Raw genomic sequence first — 11,161 nt, 5'->3', positions numbered from 1 at the left:
CACGCGTGGTTCCTGTGGACGCTGTGTCGCGCATAACAGACGTCACATCTTCTTCTTCTTCTGCTGGGTTTTTTTTTTTTTTTTTGCAGTTGGCAACACACTACAGAAGCAGTACCGCCACCTACCGAGCTGGAGTATGGATCGAGAGATTGGAAGTTATGTGGTTTATTTTGTTTGTAAAACAAAAAAATTCCGGAATATTCAGAAAAAATAAGAGACCACTTTCACAAATGTTTCTTAAAAACATCTCTATATGTATGACAGTCATTATTTTCTTTTCTTTTTTAAATACCAACACACTAACACAACTCATTCTACTACATCTGATTTTATAGGAAGATTATAAAAACCACTGCTGGGATTAAACATTGACATTATCATTATCCCACAAAAACTAATTATAAACTCTTCCTGAGTTAAAATATTCTTGTTGTGTTGTTTAGGAAAAAATATGAACATGTTTTCTTTGCATTATTATTATTCAAGGTCTGAAAAGACTTGAGATATATATACACACACACACACACACACACACACACACACACACACACACACACACACACACACACACACACACACACACACACACACACACACACACACACACACATATAAGAAAATGAAATATTTTCTATCAACCCTGCGTTATTACACACTTTTCATCTGAATGCTTACCAATGGGCTCTTTGCACAGCTCCACTACTTCCTGAATTTAATGCTGCTCCTTTATTTCCTGTCTTACATTATTGGACAACCTGATTAATCCAGGTGTGTCTGACCATTGTGACCACTCAGACAATCAGTTTATCCAATATTGTAAGACAGGAAATAAAGGAGCAGCATTAAGTTCAGGAAGTAGTGGAGCTGTGCATAGAGCCCATTTTAGAGTTTGCATGTTCTCCCCTTGCATGTGTGGATTACTGGATTCTCTCTGGGCACTCTGGCTTCCTCCCACAGACCAAGGACTTGCAGGTTGGGTTAACTGGCGACTCTAAATTGTCCATAGGTGTGAATGGTTGTCTGTCTGTGTGTATGTCAGTCCTGCGATAGACTAGCGACCTGTCCAGGGTGTGCCCCTTCTTTCGCCCTAAATCAGCTTACCGTAGATAGGCTAGTGAGGATTAACGGTAGGCTGCAGAAGATGAATGCTTACCAATTTCATGCAATGTTTCATTTGTCCAGTCCTAAGCCGTGACAGTACTGCCTCCTCTCTCAGGCTATACATCCCAGCCTCCTCTAACACATTTCTGGATATTATAGGCTAGGTGTCTGCCTGCCTCTGTCTTGAAAATCCCAATATTCTTGCCATGTCACATCTTCTTCTTTTTCTGATGTATTTCCGGCAGACTGTGCACTGAGAGGCATTTTACTACCCTCAACTAAGGAGAGACAGCCATTTAGGCTATCCCTCTAGGAGAACGTGCACATGGTCTACAGGTAATACTCAGAAAATTAGAATATCGTGAAAACGTTCATTCATTTAAGTAATTCAACTTAAAAGGTGAAATGAATATATTATTTAGACTCATAACAGGCATTGCAAGATATTTCAAGCTTTTATTTGTTAGAATTTTGATTATTATGGCTTACAGCTTATGAAAACCCCAAAAAATTTGAATATCGTGAAAAAGTTCAATGTTGTAGCTCAAATTGTCAGCCAATTAATCCAAAACACCTGCAAAGGGTTCCTGAGCCTTTAAAAGCTCTCTGTCTGGTTCAGTACAGTTCGCAATCATGGGGAAGTGAATGAACTTTTTCACGATATTCTAATTTTCTGAGTATTACCTGTATGTAAGGTTAGAGACAGCACAACTGTAACACCTCCAGTGAGACACAGGGACTTCACGTTTCAAAGTGCTGTTACAATATGCCTAAAGTATTGTGGTTACTAACAATCTCAAGCAGTAGCAGCCAACTACCTCTGCAGAAGGTGGTGGTCAGGTATAGGACCAACTCAACCTATTTTACAGCCCTCAGCTCGAAAAATTGCACACCTATAATGAAATGAGAATATCTCTGCAACCACAAGGTCTATTTGAATAGTTTTGGTGTCATAGAAAAGGGTACACTGGTGAGATTTGTTAAGATGTGTAAATAAAATATCAGTGTATGTGTTATTGATGAAGAATACATGAAGATGGCACAAAGCACAAATGAATTTTTTTTTAGGTTTTCCTAAAAAAAGAAAAAAAAAAGAAACATACTCCAAAAATGACCACACAACGCAACTGGAAGTTAAATCCAAATGAAGATTTACTTATATAATTCTGGAACAATACAATAAAAAAGTTTCTGTAGTGTTAACGGAGTATATTTCTATATAAATGCACATACAACTAACCAAAAAAAAGGCACAAAAAATGAAAGCAACTATTTACACTGTTGTGGAAGTCACAGTCCGTCATGCCACAGCTGGAAGCAGTTCTTTTTTGAGGAGAGGCAGAGAGGAACATTACACTTGCTGCAGAACGCTGCTGTTTTCACCCTGGGTTTTCCAGTTTCGATGCACCTCCTGCAGTGCTTCCTCGTCCTCGAGTCCTCGCCTTTAAAGAATGCGGGCATGCAGGTGGATGGGGGCGCGGCCGGTGTGGTGTCCGGGTCGTCTTCAGCCAGCTCCAGCAGCTCCTTGGCCAGCTGCTCTCTGAAGGTCTTGTGGGTGAGGGGCCTCGTCCGGCCGGGGTCCTGCCTGATCTTGAACAGCTCCTTGTGTAAGAGGTAACTGTTGACTACAGCGATGTCCAAGAAGTGGTAAAAAAAAGTCTTGTACCACTTGGTTGTCTTGTGTCGGACGGTGTAATTTTCAATCAGTGCGTTGGACAAATCCACACCCCCCATGTTCTTATTGTAGTCCAGGATGCAGTCGGGAACGGGAATGGGCTTGTTGATCCACACGCCACCCTCCTTTACTCTCCTGTCCACCGTTTGTCCGCTGTAGGCCTGGTGCAGCGACGAGCACATCGGAACCTCCTTCGTGTCCATCCACTTCACGAAGAGGAGGTCGCCGCTTCTGATCCAACGGAGGTCCCCCCTCTCGGGCCTTTTGGGCAGCGCGTTGATCTCGGTCTGTGGGAGGCCGGAGTGATTTTTCCTCATGGTCCCACAACAGCCGATGTTCTTCTGGACCAAATCGTTGAAGAGAGTGGGGCTCGTGTACCAGTTGTCTGTGAACAACTTGTAGCCGCTGCCGATGAGAGGAACCGTCAGAAGGTCCATCACAGCGGAGTAGCTCAGGCTCTCCGAGTCCGCTGTGGCGAAATACTTTTTGCCCGAGTACACAGAGAAATTCCACGTGTAGCCTGTCGACGAATCGGCCAGCACAAAGAGTTTGTATCCCCACTTTTTGGGCTTGTTCTTGATATACTGTCTGAAACTGATGCGAGCTCTGCTGGCGACCATCCGCTCATCGATGGACAGATTCTGGTGCGGCTGGAACAAGGCCTTGCAGGTGTTCACCATCTCCGTGTAGAGGGGCTTTATCTTGAAAAGTCTGTCGAACTCGGGAGTGTTCCTTTTCTTTTCATTTTCTTCATCTTCTTTCGGATTGCTCATGTGAAGGGACCACAGAATTGACTCAAAGCGGGACCGTGTCATCTTCTCCCTGGGGAAACGGAAGTTGTACGGCCAGCTCGTCCTCCAGTAATCGGACCTGTGGTGGACTGACACGAGGCCGGTGAAAATGATAATGGCTAAAAATGTGTTAAACTCCGTATCCGTGAGCACGTCCCACTTGAAAGCCAACCCAGCTAGCTTTCTTCTGGCAGCGTTGGCATTGGTGTTCTCTATTATTCTCTTGACAACGGAAGCGGAGAAGAAAAGCCGGAAGAGGTCCGTGGGAGACCATGGTCTGGTGGTATCAAATGTGGGTCCAGGGGTCCTGAGGGGTCTGAATCTGGGGGGGTCGGGTTGGATGTCCTCCTTCTCCTTGTCATGCCATCTGTCCGCCCCCTCTGCAGGTGTTATCAACCCATTTCTAGGCTTTTTCTTAGCTGGGGAAGAAGTTCCCTGAGTGGAGCGTATTTTCTTCTGGGTAGGGGTAAGGGGAGGTGCCGCTGGGCCTGGTTGACGTGGTAACTTGGGGGGTGTGAAAACTACTGGATCTGGCTGTCTATCAGTTTGTTTCTTTTTAGATGTTGATGCTGCAGGTCCTGGCTCATCATCATCATCATCATCATCATCATCATCATCATCATCATCACTGTGAAAGAAACATGGTAAAAATAAAATAAATACATAACTGTGCTGGGGAAGTCAAATTACACACACACACACACAATGAGATATATACAGCGGGGAAAATAAGGCATCTACCCAAGTAACGCACAGTCGCACACATACAAAGAAGTCCAAACATTAAAGGAGAATTCCGGTCATTTTTGACCCCTAAATCGTTGTCCTGATGGTCACCCGGTGTTGGGGGGAGCAAAAAACGACGCAACTAAAATTGATGCAGGCAAACCAGAGTTACACCATGGCTACCCGGCGCTAGCGACAACGCTAAAGTATGAGGGCAATTCTTTCAACCACAACAAACACTCAAAAAAAAAACTCAAATATCTCTGGTACATGACTGGAATCCTTAGAGACACCACTGAACTCATAAACTGTACGGTTATACTGAGTATAAACAGTATAAACTGTGTGTTTTTGCATGTAGCCACTCACCTCAGATAGCTGAACTCTGAAACATCCTGGAAAGACATTACTATCCCATCACAGAGCGCCTGCTCTCCCCGCCACAGAAACTAACACTTTTCCTTGTTGTGATGATTTCTTTACTAAAATAAACGGTGGAGCAGTGCAGTGGTAATATCCAAAATATCTCCGACCGTTTATTTTAGTAAAGAAATCATCACAACAAGGATAAAAGTGTTTGTTTCTGTGGCGGGGAGAAGGCGCTCCGTGATCGGATTGTAATGTCCAGGGGCGGAGTGGGGCACCAAAATCTACCGGGAAAATTCTGACCGCACCGGCCCACCATCGGCCCAACCCGACCGGGAAATCTCCCGGTTGTCCCAATGGCCACTCCGCCCCTGGTAATGTCTTTCCAGGACGTTTCAGAGTTCGGCTGTCTGAGGTGAGTGATTACATGCAAAAACACAAAGTTTATACTCGGCATACACGAATTCGGTGAGCGATTTGTGTATGCCGCCATCTTGCAGCGGCGCCATTGCTGCGGTGACATGTGTCAGTCATAGTAAACTGATTCTCTATGACAGCATCATAAATAGGCTGCATTTGTGATGTTTAGTGCCCCCCAGTAACTGATTAAGGTATCTTACATGAATACCAATATTAATTTAGTAATTAATCATTTGTTTGAGCGATTAGCAGGAAAGATTAGAGTAACAGAGAGATAAGAGACTGTATCATAAACAATATAACATTCCGGTACGTTATGCGTGCTGACGTTAGCAAGCCAGCAGCGGGATATTTAATCATGTGGACAGGCTACATGAATAAAAACAACAACTTGTGCTTTGTTTTAGATATTCAAGAATATTTTATTGATCAGTTGGCCTCCGATGATCAGAAAAAACATCAATTACAGGTCTCTGATTGATAACGGTTATTTCGGCGAATTTGTGTATAACTGTACAGTTTACGAGTTCAGTTGTGTGTCATAAGGATTCCAGTCATGTACCATAGATATTTGATTGTTTTTTGAGTGTTTGTTGTGGTTGAAAAAATTGCCCTCATACTTAAGCGTTGTGGCTATCCCTAGCGCCGTCTCACCATGGTGTAACTCCGGTTCGCCTGCATCAATTTTAGTCGCGTTTTTTGCTCCCCCCAACACTGGGTGACCATCAGGACAATGATTTAGGGGTCAAAAATGACCGGAATTCTCCTTTAATGTCCATAAATTAAGTTATGTGTAATAAAGTGAAATGACACAGGGAAGAAGTATGGAACACATGAAGAAAAGGAGGGGCAAAAAGGTTTGGAAAGCCAAGGAAGCAGCTGGAGTCTGTCAGTATTTAGAAAGTCATCCTGTCCCCTATCAGTGCAGAGTAATATCAGCCGTGTTTAGTCCTGAATGATGCCTTTAAAAAGGTTTCTCACCACCAAGGTGTCAGACAAGAAGCATTGCATGATGGGTAAAAGGTTACAGGCGCATTTCTAAACTCCTGAAAGCTCCAGTGAGCACTAGGGGTGCAACGGTACAGGTAGCCCACAGTTCGATACGTACCTCGGTTTTTGGCCACGGTTCTCGGTACGGTTTCGGTATCTGTTCTGGAAAACTACTGGAACTGGCTGTCTATCAGGTTTTTTTTTTTTAGGTGCTGCAGGTCCTGGCTCATCATCATCATCATCATCATCACTGTGAAAGAAACATGGTAAAAAGAAAATAAATACATAACTGTGCTGGGGAAGTCAACACACACACATACGATGAGATATATACAACGGGGAAAATAAGTATTGAACACGTCAACACGTTAAACGGCCAGGCACACACATACACGGCACAGCTGCCTGTAAAGCAGTGAGAGCTGATGCAAGCTGAATCTGAAATACCCACGGCATTTAACCGTTCAATATGCCTTACCGGAGAGTCTTGCCAGCTCTGAGATCGGCCTGGTTCATTGTAAAACATTTATTTATTGATGTAAATGTGGTGTTTTCTGTGCGTACAGACCCCAAGGCAGTGCTGCTCTTCTGTCTAACCACAAACAAACTGCTGCTACAGCCACAATTGTTAGATTTCATCAATGAGACCAACATTTATCCCCTAAAAAGAGTTTAACCAGCCGGTGGTAAACCTCTAAAAGCCATCGGGAAAGTTAATTAGCGGTCTGTTCTCCTCGGGGTGACGGTGGTAGGCTGGCCGGCGGAGCACGTCAGGAGCCGGGCTGCTGCGGTCGCTGCTCGGACCTGGAGCTTCACTTCTCCCAAAAACATCGGGGCAAACTTCTAAACAGCCGTCGTTTGGATAAACTAACCGCACACTGGGGATCTAAACAGTTACTTTCTCGCATGAAAAAATATTAAAACTTAATAAAGTCACGTAGGTAATAACCATGGATGTATTAGGTAATAACAGGCTTCAGCAGGAACATTTCTGTTGTCGGTCGTCGCGCGGTTATGACGCTTCCAGTGACGACACTCATCGGCCAATCAGTGGAAGGCAGTCGGCTGACGTCACGTTTTAGTAATGCTTCGGCTCGCTTGGAACCAGGGCTGAGGTGATACCAAAAGTGTACCTGGTTGCAGGTACTGCGTGCTAGTGGAAACACGCAAATAGCGCGCCGAGCCGAGCCGAGCCGAAGCGCGCTAGTGGAAACGCGCCATTATAAAGGTAACTAATTACCAGGAAAAGTTACCATTGTGTTATTTAAAATTAAATATGTCAAATTTGCGGTGGCTGACATGGGCAAATGCGCTGAAAACACAGGAATGATGCAAAACCAAAAACAAACATGCAAATAAAAAGAAACGCCAGTGCAAACAAAAAAACGCAGCAAATACAAATAATTACCGGGGACTATTATTGCTGATGCACCGGTTGTTTTTTATATGCGAGAAGAAGAAGACCAAGAGAGAGAAATAAAAAGAAGACAAGAAAAACGAACGAAAGGGTAAGTGAAAAGTTAGTTAGTTACCGCGTTAAAGTGAGCCGCTGTTTGCGAGTGAGTGGTGAAGTCAGCCGTTGTTTGATTTTCGTTGCGCCCGAACTAGAGTAACAACAATAGGCATGATCCTTGAGCAAAGTGAAGGTCCTAAAAGATACATACTTTTACTGGAGGAATGTGGAGAAAAATCACATCCAAAATGATGATGTTATATTTTATATATTATTTTATAGGTTATATTTCACTGACTGAATGTGGAGAGAAAAATCAGATTAAAACCACCCTCATGATTAACTCCTCATTTCTTTTGCATATTGTTTCTGGGGTCTTACTCTATTTCTGGTATCATTTTGGTGGCATTTTACTGTAGCAACGTGGAGAAAAATCATTTAAAAAATCCCAACCATAATGACTCAACTCCATTTACAGTATGCTGAACTTTGACCTTACGTAAAATAAATTCCTTCATACATGTGCTCCTCATTTCTTTTGAATATTGTTTCTGGGGTCTTACTCTACTTCTGGTATCATTTTGGTGGCATTTTACCGTAGCAATGTAGAGAAAAATCTGATTAAAACTAGCCTCATGATTAATTCCATTTACAGTATGTTGACCATTTTAAATCAGATTTTTCTCCACGTTCCTACAGTAAAATCTCACCAAAATGATTCCAGAAGTAGAGTAAGACCCCGGGAACAATATGCAAAAGAAATGAGGAGCACATGTATGAAGGAATTTATTTTACATAAGGTCAAAGTTCAGCATACTGTAAATGGAGTTAATCATGAGTTGTGGTTTTAATCAGATTTTTCTCTACATTGCGTCCAGTAAAATGCCACCAAAATGATTCCAGAAGTAGAGTAAGACCCCAGGAACAATATGCAAAAGAAATGAGGAGCACATCATGTATGAAGGAATGTATTTTACATAAGGTCAAAATTCAGCATACTGTAAATGGAGTTCAGTCATTATGGGTGGATTTTTTAAATAATTTTTCTCCACATTGCTCCAGTAAAAACTCACCAAAATGATACCACAAGTAGAGTAAGACCCAAGGAACAATATGCAAAAGAAATGAGGAGCACATGTTTGAAGGAATTTATTTTACGTAAGGTCAAAGAGTTAATCATGGGGGTGGTAGGACCGTGCCTACCGTAGTTACTCTAGTTCGGGCGCAAAGAAAATCAAACAATGACTCACTTTACTGCGGTAGTTAGTTAGTTAGGATAAATAAATACAACATTTATAGGACACTCCATACCTTTCCGATGATGGAAGACGGTAGTCTTTGTCTAGTGTGTTGTCGGGACACAGGAGGTCTTCGTCCTCTGATGAAGACTCGTGGACGAAGACGGAGCAGTCGGCGTCGCTCTGCAGCAGCTTCAGAGCTTCTGCAGCCGCCACACGTCTCTCTCGAACCTGTGTGCTCATCCTGTTGTTGTTGTTGTTGTTGTTGTTGTTAGAGAGACTCGCTGGAAATGAACGACGCGGTCATATAAATAGACTGTATGGACCATGGATGTATTATATTATAGTATGGACGCAGCAGTACAGCAAAACAACCGCTGCCGCGCGCCGCGCCTCCTACCGTGTGATTCGCTGCAGCTGCTGCAGCTTCTTCTTCTTGTTGTTGTTCGGCGGGCGGCATCCAGCATTAGCAGCATCACCGCCCCCTTCTGCTCTGGAGTGTAGAGGGTGTAGCGCAGACACAACAGACTCTCCCCCAGTTCATTGTCAGAAAAAAAAACTTTTTAAAACTAAACCAGGGGAAAAACCAAAAAACTCATTGAGAGAAAGATGTATTGTCCAAAAGTGGCCAAGACAGCAGCAGTAGCCTAGTAGCAGGGTGGGCGATATGGAAAAAATATCATATCACATTTTTTTTTAAATGAAGTCACGATTTCGATTTAGGCTGAATAGATTTTAATCTAAATAGTTGCAGTTTTGCCAACATGTGCAAACAACGTAAACATAGTAAAGGTAAACAACAACACTCTGATAAAGTGGACTCTTGGAACATAAAAGGTAGCTTTCAATAAACATGAAAGTAAAATATCAATGAAGACATTACTGTTTGTTTTATTCAACACAGTCATTTTAACAGGATTTTAGTATATCAAAACACTAAATAGCTGATGAAAAGGGTCAAATAAAGTAACTGTTGTTATCTCTTTTAGCAAACTTTGCAAATGTCCTTTGTTTGCGCTTTGCAGCATAGAACTGCAATTTATAGAATGTGCCCCAGACGATCCTACGATCTCTGCACTTTGGCAGATCGTCTACTCTAATCCTTCACGATCTAATATCGCCATATCGCCCACCCCTACAATGGACATAAATGATTACAGCCATTTGCATCCACACTAAAAAACATAGCCTGACAAAACAAGTGAAACACAATGAAGACAAGAACACATAAAAAACAAAACTTAACACCACCAATCACTGGAAAGTAGCCTACCAAAAAGCTTAATCTACCCAGAGGCATGATGACTAATCAACATGCTTTGTTATGTCTTTAAAAGTATGTAGATTCTGGTGAGTAACAGCATTGCATTGGTTTGAGTGACAAACTCAATCAAGGCTGAAGAAATAGAGAGGACTTAGGTCTACCCATCAGCAAACAGCTTGAGGCTTTCTTCTGTGTTATATTCTCACAGTTCATCTTCTCTACTCTGCTAAATAGGTTTGGTAACAAGGTTGGATGTTGTGGTCCACGACTTCATTGCAATACTAGTAGCCTAATTAAATAGCCTATGTTTATGATTAAACAAACCGTCATAACATTTACAAGAGACATGTATCAACAAAATCATACCAAAACATGAAAATTAAATAAATACAATTTTAACTGTTTTTACTGTTATATTTGACAAGTTGTCCATCAAGACGTAAGAGTTATGAGTGATTTTCTGTATCAAAACTGGGTAAAAACTCAGCTTCATCACTACCATGTGCTCGGATCAGTTAGTAATGGCATATAGGCCTAATTGTAGTTTTCTGCTTAGGTGTGACAGGATTTAGAAGTCTTCCAGACTCACTGTTTTTTTTTTCCTGAGCCATGTTGCAATAACTGCAATGAAGAGGAGGAGGAGCGTTGACAGTCAATGTGAAGGAGAGAGCTACGCACCGTAGTGTGTTCAGTAGTGTTAACCCCTTAAAGCTCAAACAAATTCTACAGCAGCTACACAAATGCATTTCTTTATTTTCTTCTTTTAAATATAAATCAATATTGAAATATTCAAGTCAGTTCAGAATTTAAGCACATGACACTTGAGTTGTGTCAGATTGTTTCAATGAACCATAGTGTTAGGCTACATCAAGTTGTAGTGAATATCTATGACATGACATCTATGAAATAGCGTGTTTTAGGCTATCAGTCTGCCGCTGCCACAGAGCTCTGATTATTTTCGTTCCTTTTTCTGAATACATAATGTATTGATTACTCTCAGGATAGAAGGACAGTTTCACCCAGTATAACAAAAAGTGTTTCTGAACATGATTACCACCCATAACTCTAATTAGTAACCCAGGCTACTGAAGGCAGCAGTGGAAAGTGGTTCAATCTAGGAAACCTGAGTAGCCTACT

The 11,161-nt window shown here is 42.2% G+C and overlaps 1 protein-coding gene across 1 annotated transcript; it reads right to left on the bottom strand.

The window, feature by feature from the left end:
* Positions 1 to 2,391: 2,391 nt before the first annotated feature.
* On the bottom strand, positions 2,392 to 9,003 carry LOC310996387 (piggyBac transposable element-derived protein 4-like; the record flags this gene model as incomplete). Its single annotated transcript, XM_083985763.1, has 2 exons — positions 2,392 to 3,844; positions 8,834 to 9,003. 2 exons carry the CDS (start codon positions 9,001 to 9,003, stop codon positions 2,392 to 2,394), a joined length of 1,623 nt encoding a protein of 540 aa, XP_083841889.1.
* Positions 9,004 to 11,161: the final 2,158 nt, after the last annotated feature.

This window comes from Trachurus trachurus (genome assembly GCF_905171665.1).
Source record: "Trachurus trachurus genome assembly, chromosome: 13".
Taxonomy (NCBI): Eukaryota; Metazoa; Chordata; class Actinopteri; order Carangiformes; family Carangidae; genus Trachurus; species Trachurus trachurus.
The sequence above is the reverse complement of the archived record's forward strand: the minus strand, read 5'-3'. Positions and strand labels throughout refer to the sequence as shown.